General features: G+C 34.7%; 1 protein-coding gene across 6 annotated transcripts in view; it reads left to right on the top strand.

Moving 5' to 3' along the window:
* Window positions 1–26,186, top strand: part of LOC124535095 (diacylglycerol kinase theta) — a 32,460-nt gene that overhangs the window by 3,815 nt on the left and 2,459 nt on the right. For 2 of the 6 annotated variants that reach the window (XM_047111155.1, XM_047111158.1), the window contains exons 2-16: window positions 17,581–17,660; window positions 18,233–18,335; window positions 18,648–18,859; window positions 18,937–19,105; window positions 19,280–19,387; window positions 21,010–21,153; window positions 21,349–21,601; window positions 21,857–22,074; window positions 22,607–22,819; window positions 22,964–23,098; window positions 23,551–23,725; window positions 23,912–24,060; window positions 24,520–24,696; window positions 25,101–25,227; window positions 25,419–25,574. In XM_047111155.1, coding sequence (XP_046967111.1) covers window positions 17,581–17,660; window positions 18,233–18,335; window positions 18,648–18,859; window positions 18,937–19,105; window positions 19,280–19,387; window positions 21,010–21,153; window positions 21,349–21,601; window positions 21,857–22,074; window positions 22,607–22,819; window positions 22,964–23,098; window positions 23,551–23,725; window positions 23,912–24,060; window positions 24,520–24,696; window positions 25,101–25,227; window positions 25,419–25,574 — 2,419 coding nt within the window. Of the gene's footprint in view, window positions 1–10,206; window positions 10,943–17,580; window positions 17,661–18,232; window positions 18,336–18,647; window positions 18,860–18,936; window positions 19,106–19,279; window positions 19,388–21,009; window positions 21,154–21,348; window positions 21,602–21,856; window positions 22,075–22,606; window positions 22,820–22,963; window positions 23,099–23,550; window positions 23,726–23,911; window positions 24,061–24,519; window positions 24,697–25,100; window positions 25,228–25,418; window positions 25,575–26,186 lie in introns of those variants that run through there. The other 4 variants (XM_047111157.1, XM_047111156.1, XM_047111159.1 and 1 more) reach the window with 4 other exon arrangements.

Below are 26,186 nucleotides of genomic sequence, written 5' to 3'. Positions count from 1 at the left end.
TATATTATCAACTAAAGCCTAACTTGTTTTATATCTGGTATCACATACACAATCGATCTACTAAATACAATATAGGTCTAGAGACCATGCTTACCATGCTAAGTTACTTTTCCCTGATATATGATTGTTTTAATAATTTTATAAGATCTTACTAATATTGGTTACTTAGCACAAAACACTTTTAGTTCTCCATCTTTGTAAAGTTGCTTGTGAATAGAACAAAGTCATTATGTGATAAAAAAGTACTTAGCTTAAAACTCGTATTTTCTAATATAGCCTAAAATTATAAATATAGAAATCAATATCCTGGTCATCTAAGTACTGATGCTATTCCTAAACTAGAGAACACATGTAGTCACCCTCAGGGTACCGTTTTAAGGTTTCCTTTACTTCCTCTTATAAAGACCACACTTCTAGTGAATCAAAATCTGTCACTGAAATTTAAGGACAGTTTTGATTCCTAAATTGCAAAATTTCTTCTTCCCATAGGAATTCAACTATATAATTTACCCGGTCAAAGTATCATTTTTTCAAGCACACGAAGACAGGTTAATTTAAATATATATATTTTTAATCAATGCTATATATCGTACTTATAATAGATTCGTGTATTAAAAAGCCTGTGATAGTAATATTTAAAAATAATAATTTGTTTCATTTAATGACGATTGTATAAATCTCGTAGCGCGTCGTAGCAAAACGTAGAGTCGAAATAAGCTAAATAAATAGTTATAGTAAAGTTAACGATAACTAAAGACACAGTTTGTATATGATGATTTATTTTTAAATAGTTTTTGTAACATGATCATAATTATTTAAAAAAAAATGTAAATTAACCACAAAAAATATCTTTAATACCAAAACAAAACATCATATTATAAATAATAAACATTTGTAAGTAAATATAAAAGTAGAAGTATTATTTTTTATAAAAAATAAAAAAAACTGGAAACATATGTATACATGTTACTTATATGACGATCTTCTATAATAAGAAATATTAAATACAAAGTACGTTCTTATATTTCATACGTCAATACGTGTCAACTCAAAAAAAAACAGTATTCATAAATAGGTGTAATCTGTACAAAACATTTCCTATAAAGGCACACAGCCAACTACTGAATAGAGCTTCCTTTAAAGAGACAACATGCGATAATAACATTCTGCGACACGTCCCACACTCGTCATACACTACAATAACCATAGACAGCGACAAAGCGAGCTATACAATGCACCAGAGACAATGGCCATCCTCAACTAGAACAGGCGGAGGCAGATAAGATGTGTGGGCGAGTTGTTAATTCTATACAATTCTATATAATGCAGCGCTCACCAACCCCAGTCGTGTTGCTTGCAGTTAATTAGAATACAGATACACATAAAGTATATTTTTATAATGCGGTTGAGGTTATGAAACGTCTCCGTCTAAGATGTGAGTAGAGATTACAATTTGGTTCCACGATGTGTAATCCTTTTTCCAAAATAGAAGTACAAATTTTAAAAAGGAGTTTTATCCATTGTGTCAAAAACAATCACAAGCGATTTCAGTACAGTTTGACAGATTATGTGAAGTTTGTTGATTCGCTACAAGTGTCGTAGCCTTTTATAAGAGGAACCAGAGGAAACCTTCAAACGGTACCCTGGTGGAAGGTACTATATGCAGGGCTCATCTACAATGGCCTCCATCTGCACGGATTGGCCTACGCAATTTATAACCGGAGTTGTAACTCCTTGGTTAAGCACATTAAACCTTACGAATAACCTTAAGTATTATAAATATTGTCAATATACTTATTCATCATCACTGAAAACAATCGAATCATTACCGATTATAATTTTTATTTTTATTTGTAGATTGAGATTATGTATTCCAAAAGTATTATTTTTTTGCTCAATTAGTGAACAAATATTCTCAGTTCACGATTAAGCTAATTAATGTTACCAGTTTCTATGGCATGCTGTGAACTAAAATGTTAGTTAAAATAAATAACAAATCTTACGACCTATTTTAGAACATATTCTACCTAGGGTCCCTTTCTTACAACCAATAAAAACATTTTATTTTAAATAGCAATAACAGTCATTCAAACGGACAAAGTTTCAATTTTATAGTAATATTATACCTACTTCTTATAGCGCCGATGTTTATGGATGTTGGTATCCACTTACCATCAAATGCCCTGATGGTATATAGTCACCACCTTCAAAATACATCATAAAAAGACTTTTTAATCTGTGCCCTCTTGGCACAAAGAAAAGCCATAAAAAAAAAGACTTTTGACATTTGTTATATATCAAGATCAAAATAGTTACCAGAAAAAGAACAAAAAGGTTTTACAATAATAATTACAGCAGCGTATTTTATAATTTTAATAGCATTTCTCATCCACTGAGATATTTATAAATTTATATGCGAGTTAAAAAAAATCGTATATAGTTTCATGTAGTCTTTGGTTTTGCTGCACTGGAGTCACATACGTCTAGAAGATTTAACTGGATAAATAAAAAAGAGCGGTCAGCTTATAAAGCTAAATAGTCCCTAACATCCCGACGTTGCCATAAATCAGTCTGAAGAACTTTATACGTCACTTGCAATCTGGAAGCAGTAGAATTTTTATTATGTTAATATATTCAGTTCAAAAATTGGTCTTTATGAAAAAAAAATCTGAATAAAGTGCTCTATTTAAATTTAAATTTTTATTCAAATAAAATGCAGTTTTTATTGACTATTAGGCCTGTGCATATTCATCGTTAAATATTTTATTAACATTTTTTCTGATTTTTCAAAACCTCTTAATTTGTTTATGGAACTTGTAAATTCATTACTTGGTCTCAAAACATTTTGCAAATTTATTATTTGCTACGAAATACGTTTCTCGTTTGTTTCAATCGTAATTTATTAAAGTACTCTATCGAAGTAGGCTATTCACTCATACGTATAATTATTAGTTGGATGACTCTATGCTATTTATAAATAAAAAGAAATAAGAACGAGGCACTGGGGAAATCACATTAGGTTTTAATTTGAGTATGTTTTATGTCGTTGTTTTACTCGATTGGGACTTTTAATACATAATAATAGTTTTGTTGAATTAATTAAAATTAAAATGTGGTAGTACTTGTATGTAAGCAGCATATTTTCAATAACAAAGTAATAATAACAACCAATTACATTTATATTTCTATAAAAATGATTATAAAAACCCAAAAAAACTAATCGCTACCCAAAAAAGGTAATATATGTAATCTGTTGTGACACTTAAGCATTCTATTTTTAGAAGTGCTTGCATACAACTTGAAGCACGCCGGGATCCGCCCGGCGTATGTAGGCCAGGTCTGACGTCACCGTGGTGACCCAGTTCCTACGCCATTGAGATACGCGCGTCAATGGTGCCCCTCATGCCCCCTCTGACCTCGGGGTGCACGTGGATAGGTGTGTCAAAAATAATTCCATACAAAAAACTAGTATACTTCTCGAAAAAATAACTAAGGAACCATTCGAAATTGGATCTTAAAAATGGTACCTTTAATATGTTTAAAATTAAAAAAACAAAGTGTGACATGACGTGACGTCATTAATTGAATCGTTTTGTGCTGAGAGCATTGTTAGAATGCACCTGTATTTGCAATCTTGAATAACAAGGTGAAACTGTTAGGGCAGTTAAAGTTCGGTTTTCAAAAGTTCCCTTTGTCTCGGTCGAAGTTGGAGACAACGTTCAAAGCACAATAGTCGCCGGTTGTTCTTAGCAAGTACCCAGTAACAAAGGTTCCTCACAATGCGACATTGCGCTGATGCATTTATAACAGTAACAAAGGCTCAGTTTAAAAGTTTGAATTATGAATGTGCCTCCACACTGCACGACCAACTCTGTCGCTAATGATGGTTCAACTTAATATTTCACTGTTAATTACATGCGACCTGAATTTTTGCTTCCGTAACAAGATCCTCTTTTTAGATGTATTTTTTATAATTTCAATGAGGCTTTACGACTACAGTTCTGACCGAAATAAACCATAGATTAAAAATAAAGAAAATAGTTTTCTCTAAAATTGTCTAATAGCATATATGAAATAATATATAAAGTTTAAAATCATAAAAAAACAATATTAAATTATTAATCAGTATTAACGAGTCAACTTTAAAAAATAAATTATTCTTCCGAAATTCTCGGAGCAAAATTGGCATTAAATATAGGTCAAAACATACTCACAATGCATCTATTTATATCAAGTAAAGCTAAAATAACATCTAGTATTCCTGTACAGACGTAAATAAACTTACGCGCATTGGTCTAGTTCGCGAGTCGGTGTCAGAGTCACATCGACGGTGTTGCACTCCTTCTGGTTAATTATGATTTTTACGAGGATTATTAACACAGGCGTTATTAACTACCTACGTTATCTTTAACCTTTAACAAAATTTGCTAGTATACCCATAACTACAATACATTACCACATAGACATAAAATATAATTTTTAATACTGCGTTTTGCCTTCCAATAGACTAGAGAAAACTTTAAGAATTTTACTATTTTTGTTTACTTTTGTTACACAAATATTTTATAATTACGAATCACAAAATTCAAAAAATTAATGAATAGTTATATTCTACAAAAATAGTTAATTTATTGGATTCCTGAATATAATCAGCAGCCTCGATCATACGACATCATGAACTATCCCACCCAGTACCAACAGTAGAAGAGAGATAAGCTTCGCTTTGTCGTTACGTCGTAGCAGTCGTAGTAAGGTCCGCGTAGCATAATCGTAGATCACGGTACGTAGCCGCAAGTATATAAATTTTGCTACGAGATTTGATGAACAAACTGGGAATAATTTTTAGAGTCACAAAGTATGTTCGCTATGTGGTCGAAATTCTAATATAATTATTATTGTATGTATGATTTGTATGTTTGTTTATTTTTTTAGTCTCTTATATTCCATTCTAATCAATGTAAATCTTGTCTTTTTTAAGTGTTTGTCTAAAGATATCAGGTAAATAACGTTAATGGAGTTTGAACTATATAGTATTAAAATAGAAGAAATATTAATAATTTTAAGTCCTAAGAAGAGTATATTTTCAGTGTTAAAAGCTTTACGTGCTTTTAAGGGCTTATATATTTCGTCACAAAGCCGTAAAGCATAAACATTTATTATTTATATATCTTGTAGAATTAGAGCACTCATGTGTTATCAATTATGGAATTTATTAATAATTGATAGTTTACTGAGCGTAGTACGATCCGGTATAACACACTGGTCTGTTAAGCGTTTCGTTTTCTAAGTCGTGTCCCTCGTGACGACTTCTTTAAAGCATATGCGCGCCGGCACTTTTGTGTTCCTAATCAAAATGTTATGATGGTTAAATTTGCGTCAGTCTCAAATTGGTAATTTATACTAATCTTAGTGACTCGACCTTGATGAATGGCTGCGAATTAGTCATTAGTACCGGTTACCTTTTTAAAATATTAGTATATATTTAATTACGTTGACTTAAAATTTAAAGAAATAGTCTGTTTTTGTCCCAGTACTGGTGACACCACGGTGCTTCAATGTAGGCTGGTGTATACAAAAGTGGCAAAATTTGATTTAACTTATATGAGTTGGATTATCCACTGGGCAGCGTACAATAAACCAAAAATTGGGAGACAGTTAAGGCAAATAGTTAATCTAAAACATTGCACCTGGTTATAAATAATTTGTAAAATAAATTATGGAGATTCCAAGGAGGACGACATAAATGGTATAATGAAATTAATAATATTCACATAAAACAAGATATTGTAACTTAAATTATTTGAATCCGGAATATATGTCTTGAAATCTTTTTGTATGTAATTCCAAAAGGTCCAAAGATCGCAACACCAAATGCAAACTATTATCGCTCACTTAATGACAATTTGTCTGATAAACCAAAACCTGGAATTTTACTGTAAAGACAATTTAATCAAATCTTTACTAAACATTTACCCATCAATAAGGTCGTTAATTATCAGAAGTGAGTAAATGATAACATTTGGTTAATAGACTCGTTATTCTATATTTGGACCAATGCTGCAGGTGTCTCCTGGTTCCGGGTCAGAGCATCGTTTGATGTTTCATTCAACGCGTAAACAATTTATACATACATCTACACAAATAGATAACTATTTATAGAATTCACTTTTTCACACACCAGCTCTCGTGTACCATTTCAAGGGAACTATACCGCGGAAGGAAAAGCTGGGATACATTTGAATTCGAAGATTTAAAATATATATCCTGAGATTAAAAATTGTAGTCATCATTAGGCCTTAGTCTAGCAGGTTAGGTTAGTTACATCTGGAAATAAAAGAAAGATAATGTATTTAAATCAAAACAATTACCTTGGTCGTAGGGCTTTCCTCAAACCCTTCTGAGGTATCACCAGCCCGTTATATCGCTGTCTCGGTTTAAGGATGAGCAGTGTAACTTCAGAGATAATTTTAAGTTTCCAAGGTCTATGTCTACCATCACATGGTCTATTTGCTTTTAGAAAATACCATAAGTATCTACAGCATGGCTGTGAAATAGAAAAAAAAAACTCCTAAGCAGTAGTTAGCTTTTAAGTCTGGGCTTAGATTATACTGAATTATAATAGTTAGCCTAGATTCAACGAAGTTCAAATTCAAAGTTAAAAGATTTAATATTTCTAGTGATCGATTAAATATTAAATATTTTTAACATTTACAAAACAATTTAAGTATCATAGTTTTAGACAGCAAACGGTACAAAATAAGTCGATGAAAAATATTTTGAGTAGCTTTAGATTTTTTTTAACCAGACCGTCGAAATACTTGACCGTCGTGATACTTGTCGTATAAAAAAGCGTAATCAAAAAATAACTGACAGGTTAGAAGTAAATATACTAGAGATTCATACTTGAATGCAAGATAAAGGTTTATCTCATGGTTATGGCGGGTCAGGCTAACTTCTAGTTTTTTTAAAAGAGACGAAAGATGAAAGAGTTATATCGATAGCACCAAAACCAATAAGAACCTTTTGACTATTTGAAAATTTACTTATACAAATTGCCAAATCAAAAAATAAGACCTGGCATGCCAACCAAATCTCTAAATATATTATCAATTTATCTCTAAACCACCTTAAACAATACAATCACGATGTTAAGCCAAACACAACAAAATATGAACGGTAATTCTGGGAAAAGATATAATAAGAGATGAAAAGAGGAAATGATCAGTAGGTAACATGATTTTTATTTAAAAGCCACTTAATATTAAATTGCAGAATATTTCGTTTATTTATATCACCTTAATAAATTGATGCAGCTTTTGTGCCATTTAATTTAATAGTAATATAGATTAAGGAGAAAGGAGAAGGTATCTCATTCGTTAGATATAACACGAGTATTAGTAATTAATACTTACAATTGTGATAAAAAGCTTAAGGCCAAAATTTTGACTTATGATAAACAAAAGAGTATACCTAAGTAGAAAATAATATTCTTGCAAAAGTGTCTTTGTTTCTTAATCGATTTATCCGACGTATTATTAGTCATATAGTAGTATTTATTGAAAGCCTTTTTGGGCTGTTACTGGCTTTTATTTTGTAACATGAGGGTAAACTTTGTTCGATTAAACAAAATAATTAGAATCTTTCTCCAACAGACAGTTGGTTTCTCATTGAAAACCTAATACTTCTTTCAGTTTTGAACTGAAACAGAACTCAAATATATCTTTGTAGTTTTGCGAGACAAATTCCTTTGTTCATATAGATTTTGTGCTAGTGCTTAGTTTACCAAAGTTACACATTTACTTAAAAAGCATAAATTTAATGTTATATCTTCCATTGTAATATAGAATATATGTTTTCAATTTCAACTAAATTCGTAACTAGTAATATAATTAATGTTACATCTTCTATACAAAGTTGAATCTCCCGAACGGGGAAAGAGCATCCCGCGGTTAAGTCAAACGCGAGCGCGGCCGGAGCGCTATTGGTTGGTTTGCGCGTGACGTCAATGCCGACCTCCCGCTCCCCCTCCGCACTCCCGCCCACCCCGATGGCCGCCGCTAGCTTCTGAAAAATATACACGCTTTCGGACGGAACGACTTTTATTTTTTACGGAAAGGAGTTTGTATGTGTAAGAGATCTCTTAGTTTGCTTAAGCCTGTCAGTTTTTTTTTATCTGTACTGTTTTTTTTATCAATAGATGTCAAAAAGGTTTTATACGAAAATAATTTAGTTGAGTTCTTTTAAAGAACTCGATAATTTAGTTCATTATTCTAGATTCTAAATGTGGATCGGGTCACGGTTACATTGTTATTTTTAAATTAAATCCAGATGAAATATTACCGTAGCGTAGTGTTTAAATGTTCCTTATGTTTGGTCTTTGTATATTTTTTTTAAATCTACACTTTTGTACTAAAACTCACGTCCTCATTATAAAAAAAAGTAAAAAGAAAAAGTATATTATGGCCAATTTAAGTGTATGTCTAAAGGTAATTACAAAGTTGGATACAATTATTTATTGTATAGACACCTACTAAGAAATAGCAGGCATAATAGGGGATCTAGAAAACCTATATGGATAAATATAGGGCGAAATAAGGAAAATTTTCAGTAGAAGTTCGCATATATTTGATAAAAATAAGTTCCTGGTATTGAAGATAACTTTTATTCATTGAAAAAGCAATTAAATGAGAGACAATTATTCGCAAAACGAAAACACTGGTCACAAGCAAACATTTTATATGTTAGGCAAAATAATTGTTACATTTTTTACTAGCGACTTCAAATGTGATCTGTGTGAAAAATCTCTTTTAGAGATAAGTCCACCTTTGCCTGTACATATATTACTGTACCATCAATGTAACATATTTTAGTGCAATAAAGAATATAATAATTGTCTATAGCTATGTATAGACAAGTATATTTAGGTATCGAAGGCCCGAGTGAGAATGTTATCGAATGGAAAAAGACGATATTATCTATGGTTCTCATTTTCTTTCACAGAGTTTTTGATATTAGAATGTATAAAAACCACGTATATTATTGATAACATAAGGTATAACCGAAATGTAATAAGCAATTAATATTATACTTCTTGTACATAAGTTGACGTGTTTTCTAAATATTTTGTGGTTATTTAAATAATATTAACCCACATTCAGAGCGGCTTCATTGAAATATCCCGCGAAAGGTTCCAGCGAATTTCTAGAAGCGGAAGCGCGTGTAGATTGGAGTAAATAATATTTATAGGTATAAAATGTTTCCACTGCAATTACACGAAGACTAATTAAAAGCTGTTACCGAGCTGTTGCAAATGGAAATCGGGTCAACAGCTGATTAAATTAATTTGAGCGTAGGTACTTTTTGATACATATGCTACAAATTTAATCATAAGTATATAATAATGACATTTAAAAAAGTGCAATACTTTCTATATTTATGTTAGTAAATGAATTATCTGTGTAAATGAATCGAATTCGTATTTCTAAAACCGAAAATTGCATACTACAGCATGAAATACGATATTTTTTATTTAATATAATTTTCCTACCTAATAACGCGGTAGAAATTAGGGGAAAAAATCATTAATATAATCACTCTTTGATATGAAAATTTGCACCAAATTTCGTTATTAAATTTTTTACTCTCATAATGACCAAAAAGTATTATTTCAAAATGAAGTTTAGTAAACTTTAAATATAAATCGTCTATTAAGGGCAATCGTCGACCGCGAACATGTACTTCTGTTGTCGAGTATAAATATAGATCTATCTTTGAATCTTATCTGATTCATCCTTAAATATACTTTGACTTTGGTTCTACGTAAAGTTACACTATCCACAAATTAATAATCTTAATTTAGTCAGAAGAATATTCTTCCTCATTTACGTGTATTCGAAGTTTAGCGAACTAATAACACGTTACATTGATCAAAGACATAGCTTTACCTCGTGTAAAAGCTCATGAGCTGCCACAGATTACACAAAAATAACTTGAAGACTATAAATCCTGACAATATATTTATATATCGATAAAAATGAGTATTTAATTATGTTATGTAGGCAACGACAACACGTATTCAAGTTGTAGTATAGATGATGAAGTGGAGACATGCACCAGACGCAACGCGAGGCGGGACCGACGCGTGCGCAGGCCCTCTCCCGCCCCCGCGCCCCTACCGCGACCAGTACACCCGCGTGTTTTGTTTTGAGTGCACGTGCTTGTGATCATACCGAGATACTTGCATAATACCGCAGCGATTTCGTTGTAATTGTTTTGATTCAGTTTTCTTACTCGACACCTGTTATTATAATTGTCATCGTATTAGACATTTGTGTCTAATCTGTAACAGATCGTTCAATTCCAATTGGCATTATCCATAAACATTGAACTTCACCAATGATCCGTCCATTAGGCTATTGCCCTCAAACGATTCCAATTTTACCTGTTTACTTTGGAAGCCGCGTTAGTGCTATAAAACCTTTGGCATCTTGAATTTACTCCGCAAACAAGGAAGTCCTATTTGACAGCTAGATGACCGATGGCAGTATTTTATTATCTTTAAAATGGCAACACCGGACGCTGGAGGTGGTGCCGCGCGGGCTACAAACGCGTCTATTCCCGATCGGCCCCGCCCCGAGGTTATTTAAATATACCGTGACGTATTAACGTCAGAACTACACCATTAATACGTTTCCACCATCTGTCAAGAACAGAAGCACCTCTGTATTGACAAACGCGATGCTAAAAATAGGGACAAAGGTTTTGTTATTAAACTAATATCAAACGGCGTGAATTATAAGCTGCAAGTGTTGCTATGTCTTGATCGGTAAGGAAATATAGTGTTCGCCGAAAATGTCCTGTGACGACATAGTAACGCATATGTCAAATATCATTAGCACAGCTATAAGAAAGGGTGGCAGAGTTTTAAGTTATCCTCAACGACGTGAGTGTAATTTTTAACATTGGTAACACTACTAACTGCTAATTCTTAGATATATGAATCGTGTACATGATATAATATGCAAATACTTATGTTGTAATTATATCACTAATTTATTTATTCAATCGAACTATATTTTCTTATAGTTAATTAACTCAAAATTTTCCGCGATCGCTAGCTTCTGAGTGAATTAAAAAGCTTATTATTCTCTCATTTCTGCACAAAATGAGATGGCCATGGATATTATCGTAACAAACAATGCCAAATATATGTCGTTCAGCCGGTAAAATGTATACTGAAAACAAAATACTTATAATAAAAGATACTCTTCTATTCTTGAATAAAACTATCAATGCGATAATTATTTAAAGCGATCTGTTGACGTACTTATTATTTTGCAATAATTAAATAACGTAGGATAAATTTTTATCCTGAGCCACCTGATGATTAAGTGGTTACCACCACCTATGGGGGATACATTAATTAATTTTTCCATCGCTTACACGCCATTTACCCTGAAAACAAAGATTCCTGTAGTTACACTGACACACTTACCCTTTAAACCGGAAAACAACAATATTAAGTATTACTGTTTTTAAGTGTATGTGGTACCTACCAAAGTGGGTTTGTGCCTACGTCCTACTACCAAGCAAATTCGTGTTATTGACCAAAGTCAGTTATACATAAGATTTAAATTAATAAAATAGCAAACTTAAAACTTAAAATACATAGTATTAACTTTGAACTACAAAAAAAAAAACATTCAGGCGATGTTAATGTAATCTAAAAAGACTGGTTTATCAGAAAAGTGAAAAAAATAACTTACCTTAAGTTAAAATAAATATTTATTTAGTAATTAGTATTTAATAAATAAAAAGTGTTCAAACGTCATATATAATAGACACGATTGTTATATTATAATAATTTTTAAACCGCTCTGGGAGCTTTTTTTTATAGCATAGGTTGGCGGACGAGCATATGGGCCACCTGATGGTAAGTGGTCACCAACACCCATAGACAATGACGCTGTGAGAAATATTAACTATTCCTTACATTCTCAATGTGCCACCAGCCTTGGGAACTAAGACGTTATGTCCCTTGTGCCTGTAGTTACGCTGGCTCACTCATTGACTGAGCACTGTTATTTAGCCAAATAACAGTGCTTTAGGTAGAATAACTGATGAGTGGATGGTACCTACCCAGAAGGGCTTGCACAAAGCCCTACTACCAAGTAGCTAGAAGGAATTAACAAATAAAAGCTTTAGAAGGTTTTGTGACGGTCAATTCGTTAATTTATTACAAAACATTTTATATTTTAACATCTTAATAAATAGGAAATTTCTTATACTGAGACAGATACCGTCATAGCCAAGCATAAATACTTGTCCGACATTTGAAATAGAATGAAAATGTACTATTATATCTTTCATAGAATTAAAAAGATCTATTTAAAATTATTAAAATAAAAAGATATACCTAGCATTATAAATTTATAACAAATAAAACTCTGAGATATTTTTTTAAATGATTAGTAACCATTTGGATAAACAATGAAAATTTTACCAACACTCCAAGCAAACACAATGTCCTATAACAATATATTTATAACGAATATAAGTATACTGTATTGACAATAAGTATACACATTTCAGTTACTACGGAATTGGCACTGGGTTTCCTTCTAGTACCTGAAACAGCTTACGTCTACGTTTAAAATATGTCATTTTTATTTGTCGTGACTTAGATATATTTTACAAAGAAAATTTAAATGATAAAGTTAGTCCAATTAATAAAATACGAGGATCACAGAAGATCTCAAATCCGGGCCAGAACCATACGACCACTGATATTAAAAAGACCAAAGACCATATGGAGAAAAAACTCCAAATTTTCCACATTTGCCAAATAATTTACAAACTCATAATTAATATATTCTAAATCAGCATAAGCTTAATGTTACTAGTTGAACCAACAATACAATATCTGCTTCAAACCAATCATTATTGGTTCATTGTGTTCATTCTGATTGCCAATATTTTAACCTTTTTTAATATTAGTCCTTTAGTACCAAAACACTAATTAATCTCGTACCTTGATTCTTGTAAGCGTCAAAAATATATTCCTCTGTCTAGCATTTAAGCATTTACGAATTGTTAAATTTATCAGTAACATATAAGTTCCACTACATTAAAAATTACAGTATATCGGTTATTAGCTAAATGATTTAGATTATTAGTGTTTAATCGAATTTAATCGTAACAATCAGAATAAAGTTTGTTTCTTTTGTAGTTTGTATTACCACTTTTAACGACATTAATCTTAGTAAGTCATAAGTTTTTATTTTTGTGTTAATGATAAGTATATTTCTATATATAAAAGCCTTATTTATATATAAAAGCGTAATACCTCACTGATTAATCACTATATCTCAGAAACTTTAACACCTATAGACTTGAAATTTAAGAGGTAGGGCCTTATAGGGTGTAGACATCTGCTAAAAACTGATTTTATGAAACTCTGCCTTTAAGGGGGTAAAATGAGAGTTGCGCGTAAATCCACAGTTTCAGCTAGTAACATAATATTGTTTTTATCATATTTGTTTTAATCAACATTTACATGAATTGATTCTATTGCCTCAGTTAAGATGAATATACTTCGATACTATTGGGTAATTCTTCGTGGAGGTTCTTATATTTTTTAACTATGTATGGTAACTTGCCACTAGATGGCGCTGTAGTATCTATACCATTCACCCAGTAGTCGGGTTTTGCATGTATGCTATAGTAATTTAATCTAACTAAATATATTGTCAGTGATTATATCACTTATACATAATCATAACTGCCGATTTTGTCAAAAAAAAAAATGATATTTTTAAAGAAAAAATTACAGTTTCTTATCTTTGTAAAACTAAATATATATAGAAAAATTGAAACAGGCACTATGTTAAAGCCACAGAAACTGTGTCGGTGCGTTCTAATACATCATTAGGTACATCTATTCATTGGAGATGCGCGGGATGCGGGCATGCGCGTCGCTATCGATCCCACGAGATGAGGCACTCGGCTTCGTGTTTGTCTATGCTATGATTGAACGCACCAAAGACATTCGGCCTTTTTTACCATTCGAAGTATTTCCTTCTATACTAATATACGAACACTGCTACATTAACAGGTTTCATTAAAGAGGTTTTATATATTTTGGAATCATTTTAAACCAATTATTTCTGTTATCAATTTATGTATGCAAAAATATTATATGTCCATTGATTATTATCACAATATGTGATATTACACAAACAATCAAAATTTGTAAAAAATAAAACCTGCCGTGATGTTTTTTAAGTTACAAACACAATTATTACATTTTTATTATTACATTCATACTAAGTGGTAGGGCGTTTTACAAGTCCACCTGAGAAGGTACCACTCAATCTCATCACAAATTATACTTACTTACTTCAAATTTGAATGAACTTCATCTAATAAATATAACACAAAAAATCTGTTCGAAGAACAACAAAACAAAGGTCTTTATTCTGTATAGTTGTATATTGTAACCAGAATTCAATTAATTCGTTTCAAGCAGTTAACTAAAAAAGATTCAATTGCCAAAAACATACTGACAATAGAAATAAAAAGATACGGAAAAATGACAGCCATTTCGAATTTCTGACCGTTTCGTCTTCATGTTAAAAATGTAGTAAGACTTTATCTCAACTCAGCATATTTCACAATAAACACCAAGTTCGATTCCATTTGCATTACTTTCAAAGAATGCTTCCACAATGTAACGTCAGGAACGCTACCACGTGAAACGTCACCTGCCACAGACTACCGCTGAACTTGAATGCGGTCGCGTGCCTCGTAATCAACGCCTTTTAAACACTTGACCGTAAATAACTGTCGTGATGTGTTACAAGGGCCAACGTTCGCTGTTCGAGGAATCAACAAGTCGCTTCGTTTAAAAATTAATAAACGACTTCTATTTTAGTTTTTTTTTTGTGGTAAACTGCTATTTGTTTCCTTGTCCTTTTCTTTATGTCGTATGTAAGCATACTTTATAATCATTTAACTTATAGGTAAATAAACTATCTTATGGATATGACTAATGTAATACTTTACGTCAGAATACATTTCAAAAAGACATAATTGAAATTTAAAACAATATTTGATCTTTTACAGTGGCTAACTTTTATGAAGTAGATTTTATATAATTGAAAATAAAAATGTTAGAGAGTCTAGTGCATAAATATTTCATTAGCCTTATTTGGGGCTATTTTATACGCACGATGTTGACCACTAACCTTCATGTGGTGTATTTGCAAGTCGAAATATCGATTTTATGAAAAAAAAAGTCCTGAATGACAACGATCAATTCAGGCCGCTGGATGAACGGCACCGTTTAGTAAAGTGGCTAGACGTTTCCATGAATGACTAAATTATCCAGTTGACTGTGACATATAAACTTGTACTGGAGTACTGGAATATGCACGAAATGATCTGCTAGTTGAAGAGGGTGCTTCTATCCAGATCTAGAACTTATACGCTTAAAAATAAAATACCTTAAAATATTGTTAAATGATATTTTAATATATTTAAAATGATCATGGTAAAAAGTAAAGTAACAGCCTGTAAATTTCCAACTGCTGGGATAAGGCCTCCGTTAAAGAGAGAGTTTGGAACATATTCCACCACGCTGTTCCAATGCGGGTTGGTGGAATGCACATGTGGCAGAATTTCGATTAAATTAGACACATGCAGGTTTCCTCACGATGTTTTCACCGCAGAGCATGAGATGAATTATAAACAAAAATTAAGCACATATATATATTAGTGGTGCTTGCCTGGGTTTGAACCCGCAATCATCGGTTAAGATGCTCGTATTCTAACCAATGGGCCATCTCAGTATCATCATGGTAACTTGTATAAAATAACAAATTCGCGATGATTCAGTGATAAAGGAATGTTCCTCAAAACGCTATTTAATTTTCATCGTCTTCGTAGTTCGTAGTAGTCACCATATATTGAAACCCGTGGAATCTGATAAACAAACTATTACGCATAAGGTTGTCTTAAATTTTCGCGATTATTTCACATTGAAATAAAACTAGTTATAACGGATTTGAATCACTGTCACGGGTAGACTGATCTACCCGTGACCACGAACGCTGTAAAGTGCTCGAAACGTCGGGATGTCAAAAATAATTAATATACGCGATTTAAATCCGTTATAACTAGTTTTATTTCAATATTACGCATAAGGTTTGACCGACACTGACATCACGTTCGTATTCTTAAAACTAATAGAATGGAGAAAATATATTATTCCATTATTCTAAAGGTATTGTTTAAATACATTTGTTTATTGGTTTTGTAAGAAAATTATTAATTAGCTGTTTCCCCGTAGGTCGCTGTCAACGATGTTATATAGTCTTTATTATAAAAAAATATCCTGATTTACGCTTTTATGGTCTATTTCTTTTTATTGAATTATTTTACAGCTGCAAATACTCTCTGTTTTAAGACGGTCACTGAAAATATGCGTTGAATTTTGGGGTCATATAATGCTTCCCCCAGATTAAAAAATAAGCTGAGGTCCTCCCTTTTTGTGTGTTGTGTGAAGAGATCTTATTATTTTGATATTATTGTTCCTTATTTTTAAACAAACCTTTGTTTTTAAACATTTTTTTTTGTTTTTTATATGTTTTTTTTTTTCTACGATAGGTATTTAAAGTACAAAATAATATTGTCACATATAAAATTACTTAGTATTACTATGTTAACCACTACAAAAGACAATTTAAGACTTAACAATATTAAGCAATATAAATATATGTAACCTAGACGATATACTTAACGAGTCAATATACATTAAAAATACAGGTACACAGGTACCAAAAGTAATAATTAATAATAATAATATTTAATGATAAGTTATACAATAGCTGTTAATATAAATAATAGCAGCCATTGTGCAAATCATGGCCGGCTGGAATGGTAGCAAGAATGCTAGCCGCATTTCTCCCTTTGAATTGCAATTCCAATTTCGAAATCTGATTCCCAGAATAAAAAAGTATTAACCAACACCGGAAAATACCTGCGAGTTATATAAAATAATTCGAAAGAAATGGCATTACAAGTTTTCAACTAGGAAATGGCAAAAAACATGTCTCGGTCTCAATATGGTTTTATAATTTCTCTTGACGCTAAAGGAATAAAACTTGAAAAATACTACGTGAGTTCGATGTAATACCTACATTTATCACCATAATAATGACAAAGTCATCAACCCTCATGGAGCTACGTGAAAAGAGCTCCAAATCGAAAGAGGAGAAAGCCTTGGGCCCGATTTTACTTATGTCATGCCATTCGAACGATTGGTATTACCTTCATTGAAACGGTTTTTTTCAAATAGTTGAGATATTCACAACTCTTAGGTACTTACTCGGAGGGCTCGTCACTTACACTAACCGCTCGATACTGATTTGAGATCATCCGTCTAGTAATAAGTTAGACTTAAATACAGCTTCCCATTTATTTGAAATATTGTTGAATATTAAGTTGAATATATTCCATACATAAACAATCATCACCTATTTATTATAGAAAATATATTGAATGTGTAAATAATTGTTTCAGTGTGCAACTTCATTGTGCACGAGCGATGCGTGGGGCATGTGGTGACGCCGTGCTGCGGGGTGGCGCCGAGCCTCATCAAGGTAACATGTCAAGACCATATTTGCTGTATAAGTGCAACTACCACGTTATTTCCACTAATAAGTTACCTGTACGAAAAGTAGTAGGTATATAATTATATAGAGACATTTTTATATAATATTCGATCGATCTTGCGATATACATTAGCCGAATTAATACATATAAACAGTTCTTAGGTTTCCTTTGTCAAGAAATGTTTACCAGCTGCTTTCAACAACAGCAATTTGGTAGTGCTACATACCCACTGTTAACTTGATAAGCCAAAACAATATGGCCCCTCTCCTTATATGTTTCAATTATAAAAGTCAGTGATCAGAAATTGCATGTATGTTGCGCTCGGGCCGTTTAAATCCAGGGTTCAAGGGGTACAAAAACACCAAGCTACACTTTGTAGGGTCTTCGCCGAAGAATTTCCCATTATCGAAATCTTTTTTGCAGGTGAAGAGATCGCTAGAACACTACTTGTTCCCGGACGATTCTTGTGTTTCCATTCAATTGTCACTGTACCCTTCAGATTTTCCCTGTAGCAATAATTCGAATATCATTGTACAATATTTCATTTTTTTTACCACAGAACCCAGTGGCTCACTGCTGGTCAGAGCCGACACACCACAAAAGAAAGTTCTGCACGGTGTGTCGAAAGCGGCTTGATGAACTGCCAGCTTTACATTGTATGAGTAAGTATCACACGTTCATTAAATACAACATCACAGTCTATTCGCATACTCCAAGAATGGTTGGCAGTCTTACGATGTCTTAGAAATATCATTAAAAAACTTTATCATAATTTATTGTTATATATCGACAGGTTTATCGGGAGAGGGCAGGCGAGAAAGATTTTATTTATTTGTGTGTTGTAGGCTAATATAAAAAATGGTATTAATAAAAAGGCTCATATGTATTAGCTAGGAAAGCGGGCTAAATGTGTGGAATTTTGTGTTAAAAGCTTGAAGTATTTTTCCTGACAGCCTCATTACGTTCTTGTTTAGTATGCGAGTACTTCGTCCACGGAGAATGCGTGGACTTCGCAGCAGCCGACTGCAAAGAAAACGCAACATACTGCGCCGGCAGCGAGCCCCGACACGTGCACCACTGGCGCGAGGGAAACCTTCCCGCCAACTCCAAGTGCACTGCTTGCCGCCGCGCCTGCTGGTCCACGGAGTGCCTCACCGGCTACCGCTGCGAGTGGTGTGGTAGCACGGTCAGTAGTACTGATACCTACCTACACATTAAATGTTGATAAAATGGAAAGAATGTTTATTCATCTGAGTATTTCAGTGTCACGCTGGCTGCCGAGCACTCATACCAGAAGAATGCAATTTCGGCGCACTGCAGCCGATCTTCCTGCCCCCGTCTGCGGTGTCAATCCCTCGGACGGAGGTGCCTATGGAGGCCATCATCGGCGTGCACGTGCGCCCACCTCCATCACAGCGAGACTTCGGATGCCGTAAGTGTCGAATCCACAGCTTGGGGTCTGCGGGGGGTCGTGCCCAGGCCCCGCACATGTGCCTCGTTACCCCGCGACTAGGTGTAGGCTGCTAGGAGGCCGGCTAGGTTGGTGGCGCGGCACACGTGTGGGGCCGCGCGGGCGAGCGGAGTGTGAGCGGTGTCTTTGGGGCAGCGCGGCGTCGCGGTGGCTGGGCGCCGACGCGGCTCGTGACGCTGGCGCGTCGCTTGCTGCCGGCCGCCTGCAGTCCGCACGGAGGCGCTTCGCCCCCCTACTCAAGAGGTGATCACGCTTCGTCACCGTGCTTATACTACTGAACTATGACCTAGCATAAACTAATATATAAATTAACAAAATTACAAAAAATAGTTTGCTAGGTTTTAGTTCCTTCGAGGTCATTTAGTCAAAAGCTTATTTCATGCTTTTTCTCATAAAGCTTAAAAATGCTTCTATACCATTTTTTTTTATGAAAACCTAATGAAGATGATTCTTTCCCCTAAAACACAAAAAATGATCGCATCGCTCATTAATATAAATCGAGCCAAAAAGAATCATCTCCAAAGCTTTGTGACTGAGGTTTGTTTTATTGCTTCCTTCTTTTACACTCACACGTATAGAGACAACTTCAGCGAAAAGGACCACTCGCCAATATCGTGAGCTTTGTAAAACGTTTATTTATTGCTGTCAAAAATATCTCTTATGAATTTTATTTTTTTATTATTTTCAATCTGTCTAACTCAAAAGAACATGCTTAACTCTTGATTTCACTAACGTATTGACTCTGAATAATTCTTTGTATAAACCGAATTATTTTGCAAACATTTTAAATGATCACGATTCTGTACGATTGAGGGGCATTAGCACGATCATTCTTCGAGTATATCCACTAGACTCTAAAGTCTTCGACTAGTCTCATCTTCCCAACCCCATGACTCCGGATCAACTCCTCAAGGATACTCGTGATGCAGTATTCCAACAGTATAAGGTAACCTTGCACAGACACGGTGTTGCTGTTAATGTTTTTTGGGTGGTATCATGACGTACTGGATGGCCACATATATTATAAGTCTTCTAGTCCTTATGCACTGGCAATGGAGTCAGTGGAAACAGATATATTTTACCAAAACAATATTAATTTAAATGAAACTGTATGAGCTAATTTCGAGTTGTTCAAGATTAATTATACTTTAAAAATAGCGTTTCTTTGCCGTTAAAATGTAAACTATAATCATATCATAATATTATTGTAACATGTTTATATGTACAGTACAGCTTAAATATATTCATCAAAAGATGAGTGACAAATACGTTGATAGTGCATATGGATTAGAATTTTTCGAAAAATGATTTGCAAAAAGATTGTGTTTTGTTATAATGATCCTGCAATAAAGTCTTTTAGATGATATGTTTCGGTAGAATTATATGTTAAGGTAAATAATATAGTTATAATAATATAATAATTTAATATAAATATTAACATGCCATGCTAAATAATATGATTAAATCTCTAATAACAAAAGTGAAATAAATTAGTACAGTAAGTTTAAAGTATGTCACCGTATTTTTAAGTAAACATTTTTTAACTATTTTATGTATTGTACTCGAGAGAATTTATATTTTAATTGTAATAATGGGTAAGTCCTTTATTGCCCATGAAGGGCTTACCCATAAAATACGAATACGACCGATGAAAATGTTTGAAAAACCTTGCATGTTATGAAATAGCATACGAAAGTCTATTGGGGATCCCAAAAAAAACAGTTTCTCTGAACTCAATCATTTGGTTTAGTGTAGAAGATACCATACCAACGATATAACTAAAACCATCTAGACCGAGGCCACTAACAGCTTTAGTGTAGCAAAGGTGATGGGGCATGTGCGATACGGGATGTAATATTGTGCAGCTCGAAGCGTAAGCGAGGAGTTCAGCTCAGGGTGCGAGGGACGCTCGGGCTCCGGCGGAGGGTCGACCGGCGCTCCCGCCGACCAAGACCACCGCCCTGACCACAAACAACATCGTGACCGCACCCCAGATGACAGAGATGAAGGTGAACAGAACACATCATTATTAAACATATTCCGCTTCACAACATTATAAAATTCATATTTTCTTTTAATATTCAAGCACCAGAAAAAACTAATAATTAGTATTAAAAATGTCTCTGCTAAAAAAATCAAATCAAACTTATATTATGCATATCTTTTCGGATTTAGACTTTACATGTTATAAAAATGTCGTGCAGAGGTAGTAAAAGTGTACGACGGCGAGGCGGCGTGGTCGCGTCGACTGTACCGGCCCGTAGTCGTGGGCCGGAACTTCAGCGAGCGCGAGCTGGTCGCGGCCGCGCTGCGCGCCTTCCACGTGGCACGCGAGCCCGAGCAGTTCGAGCTGACTGACGCGCTCGCTGGTGACGAGCCACCCCTGCGCGACCCCACGCCTCTCGCTCGCGTCACTCGTCTGCCCAATAAAAGACCTGCACTATTCCTGCGCTTCAAGTAAGTTAAGCACCAATAACCAACTTTTCGTTTTAGGTAATACATTTGCACATAACTGTAAATCATTTAGATTCTCGTATTAAAAATTCTTGACCTCGTCATGAAAGAAGTATTTGGAGGATCTATAAAAAATTGGTATTTCTACCTTGAAAACTTTACTAACCGGTTTTCCCGAAACCTAAATATATGCCAATTGACTCATAGCATAATTTTCAATATTATATGAAATAATAAACGGGAGAATTTGTCTAAAAGTGAGGGTCGTTGCACCAGGGAGCCGGAAACGGGTGGTGGCGAGGTGCGCGTGTATCCGGGCCGGGTGGCCGGCGCCGGCGACGCCTTCGTGACGGTCACGTGCGCTGGTGAGCACACCGTGGCCGACCTCATGGCCGCCGCGCTTGAGCGCTTTGGTCTCGATCCCGCGCACGCCACACTCGACTACCGCTGCTCCGAGATTCTGCTCGATCGCGGGGGTGAGCATAGCTTGATATGTAACGTTCATTGCTTCTTCTAAGACTTTTATTTCACGCTTACACCAAACGTTTAAACCTGTTGTGACAACATTCATTTAAAGTTTGTTCTAGAGGTTATTTTTAAAGAAGTGTTTTACTATTGAGAGCCAAGATGGCCCAGTGGTTAGAACGCGTGCATCTTAACCAATGATTGCGGTTTCAAACCCAGGCAAGCACCACTGAATAATGCTTGTGTGTACTTAATTTTTGATTATAATTCTTAACGTCTGGGCAGTGAAGGAAAACATCGAGAGGAAACCTGCATGTGCCTACTTTCATAAATTCTGGCACATGTGTATTCCACCAACCCGCATTAGAACAGCGTGGACGAATATGTTCCAAACCATCTCCTCAAAGGGAGAGGAGACCTTAGAGCAGCTGTGCAAAGTTTACAGCTGTTGTTGTTGTTATATTATCTAAAAATGTTTTCGTTGACACGCTCTAAATCACTCCTTGATTATAAAAACGAGTCGGTTAATCGTTAACGCGCCAGTGTCGGAGCGAGTGCTGGAGGAGGACGAGCGTCCGTGGCGCATCCTGGTGCGGCTGGCGCGCGAGTCCGTGCGGCGCATGGAGCTGGCTCGCTTCTACCTGCAGCCGCGCCGCGACCCGCATGGGCCCACGCTGGCGCTGTTCGTGGCGTCGCTGCCGCCCGGCCTGTCCGAGCGGAACTATGAGAACATCTTAGTTGAATTCCTCGGTGCCGGTCAGTGCAATTACTGAATAAGTATTAGTACCAAACTTTATAACTTTACATCTACCGATTTTTGTCGTATACTAATAACATTGTTTTAATGTATTTGAATTAAAATATAGCTGATTTCCTAAAAAGCATCATAAAATCCAACAGAGAACAAGTTCACATCAATCGGCCCAATCTATTATGAATATGGATCAATGGTGATCACATACGAGGATGCCAGCAAGGCAGTGCGCGCGCTCTACGCGCTCCGAGAGGCCAAATATGAAGATAAGCATTTATTAGGTAACAGACTAAACATAGAATTCATACTTCAAATAAATAAAATGAAAGTAGAAAGTGCTAGTCTGTACCTGTACACATCTGCGTGACTTGCTTGACTGACAGCTAAATTTGTAATGACTTAAGGCGTAATTTTTTTTGTATAGAGGACCAGATGTTTTTAATCGGATCTTCTTTTCACTTTATTTTTAATATTGTTCAATAAAACTATTCTATTAATACAATAACTCTACGTAAGGCACGAACGTGAAATCACAGCTACATTAATAGTGAATTATTATAAAATTGGAACAATAAATCACTACAACTTTACACGAGTTAAGTTTGATGTTAGGTCTTACAGAATAGCACTGCGGTTAAATTTCATCAATAAGATTTGATCACTGCCGTACTCCCTGCTGAATTTTTGAATCATCAGCGATGTGGACCGCAATAACACGTTGGTTATTCTTTAGTGATGCTGCTACCCAGCATCGAACCGTCGATGGTGCCATCCGGCGTTAAGCCGTTGCTGGTGTTCGTGAATGTCAAGTCTGGCGGCTGTCAGGGACTTGAACTTATTTCTTCCTTCCGCAAACTCCTCAACCCTTATCAAGTGTTCGATCTGGAGAATGGCGGACCATTACCTGGGTACGTCTTTAAAATCTACTTTCTCTCCACTAAAAATTATATATTATCGATAAATACTGTTTTAGAATAATATTATTACCAAATTTAGTCTTCAATACCAAAACTTATGTTGATAAAAAACTTTGTAAGCTTATTGAAGTAGAGTTAGTTTGCGTCATTGTTTAAATGATATTCCATTGCGTTTAGATTGTACGTGTTCCGCCATATCCCGAACTACAAAATTCTCGTGTGCGGCGGGGACGGTACCATCGGTTGGGTCCTGCAATGCCTCGACAACGTGGGACAAGATTCACAGTGTTCAAACCCACCATGCGCGATAGTGCCTCTCGGCACCGGTAAGCCCTGGAAAATATCTTTCTATTTCCAAATTAAAGATTAAAAACGTATAAGTCGTGCGGACGTTTGTGGAGAAGAAAAAAGTGTAAATAGTTTAAGAAAACTTTGTCTATTTCTGGTATAAAAAAGTGCCATTAAATGATCTTCATCTACATCTTTACTACATACTTTTGTTGGTATATTAATAAGAAAAAAAATCCTCTGTCGACATATATACTCGTTTTTGTGATATTTTGATTAGTTTTGAAAAATTTCATAGTCTTATCACAGATAAGTTTCATAGGTTTATATTTTTACTGTGTTTTTTGGAAATAGCTCATAATTGAGTTTAGGTAGATAACGGAATTATAGCTATATCATGGCAATTCTATGACGTTTCGTCTATATTTGACAATGTGGCCGAATTAAAGCAGGGCAGATCTATGACGTTTCGTATATTTGACAATGTGGCCCCGCAGGTAACGACCTAGCCCGCGTGCTGCGCTGGGGCTCGGGTTACACGGGCTGCGAGGACCCGCTGTCGCTGCTGCGTGACGTCATCGACGCGGAGGAGATCCGCCTCGACCGTTGGACCGTGGTCTTCCACCCCGAGGACAAGCAGGACGAACCTAAGGAACTGTCCAAGCAACTGCCGGGTATGGTACCTTGTTCATTTATGATAAAATTAATAATATTTCATTTATAATTATGTTGATAATAATGTTTATTAATATAACAAAATCTCTTTAATATCGAAGACAGATAATATAAAAATAATCAAACACAACAAAAAAAATATTTTACGATCCGACCGTCCTCTGCGCATTGTCAATATCGAAGTACCATTAATTATTTTTAACGGAGATTTAGTGTCAACTCTATGACTTTCCCGTTCCATTAAATAACCCTTACAATAAAAGCTATATAGTATAAATCATGCAGCTATTTTAAAGAGTAACGGAATAATCAAAGCCCCTGGTAAACTAGTGAAACATTTTGAAAATTTAAAAGTAAAATGATAAAGCATCTGAATAGTTATGTATAAAACTATTTCTGACAGGCTCTCAGAGCGAAGATAACTCACAAATCCTCGTCATGAACAACTACTTCGGTATCGGCATCGACGCTGACCTCTGCCTCGACTTCCACAATGCTCGTGAAGAAAACCCTAACAAGTTCAACAGCAGGTAAAAAATAAAAATAAAATACTCCAAATTAAAATTAAAATGAGTAGAATATTGAATAACACATTTTTTTCTATAAAACTGTTCAGTTTAGTTTTAAAAAATATATATGATTGTGGCTAAAAAAGAAAGCCTAAATACGTCAGCATAAAATACATAGCATTTATATAACACATGTCACATCTGACCCAAAGGTTACGCAACAAGGGCGTCTACGTTAAGATGGGCCTACGTAAGATGGTAGGACGCAAAATGTGCAAGGACTTGCACAAGGCGGTTAAACTCGAGGTGGACGGCAAACCTGTCGACCTGCCTGCCGTCGAGGGCATCATCATATTGAATATTCTTAGGTAATACGCACACCACACCTTAGAAGTCTTATATATTCATGAGTATTTCAGTTTTCAATCAAATGTATATACAGGATTAAAATCTTAATTGAATCGTAGATACAAAATCGGTCTAAAACACCAGAGAACTATAATTTAGCCCATAACATACCTCTTTGCTGAAGGATAACGACGAGAGGAAATCTATATGTGTCGAATGAAATACACGACATATATTTATTAATCTAGAGCAGAAGGAGAAGATCTAGCAATGAAAATACATTACAAATTGTTACTTAATTTTAATATTTTTCTCAGCATTAATATCACATACGTTAATATATTAGCATAGCATAAGGCATTGCATTGACAATATACACGATTTATAAAGCGACCAGTAAACGCTAATCAGGGAATGAATTCAAATTTAAACATAATAAGTAGGTAATCGTTGCTAATAACTACACACGAGGAGTATTCGAGGACTCATTGCCAATACTTAGTATTAAGACATTTAAGATTAAAGGAACATACGTTCAAATGCTTAGATTGCATATTAAAGAGGGCAGTGCCAATTACATGTAAGATGTTATATAAACTAAATCAAATTAGAACCCATATTGGAAATTACTC

Source organism: Vanessa cardui, chromosome 14, assembly GCF_905220365.1.
Source record: "Vanessa cardui chromosome 14, ilVanCard2.1, whole genome shotgun sequence".
Taxonomy (NCBI): Eukaryota; Metazoa; Arthropoda; class Insecta; order Lepidoptera; family Nymphalidae; genus Vanessa; species Vanessa cardui.
Note: the sequence above shows the minus strand (reverse complement) of the source record. Positions and strands in the feature narration are given on the sequence as shown.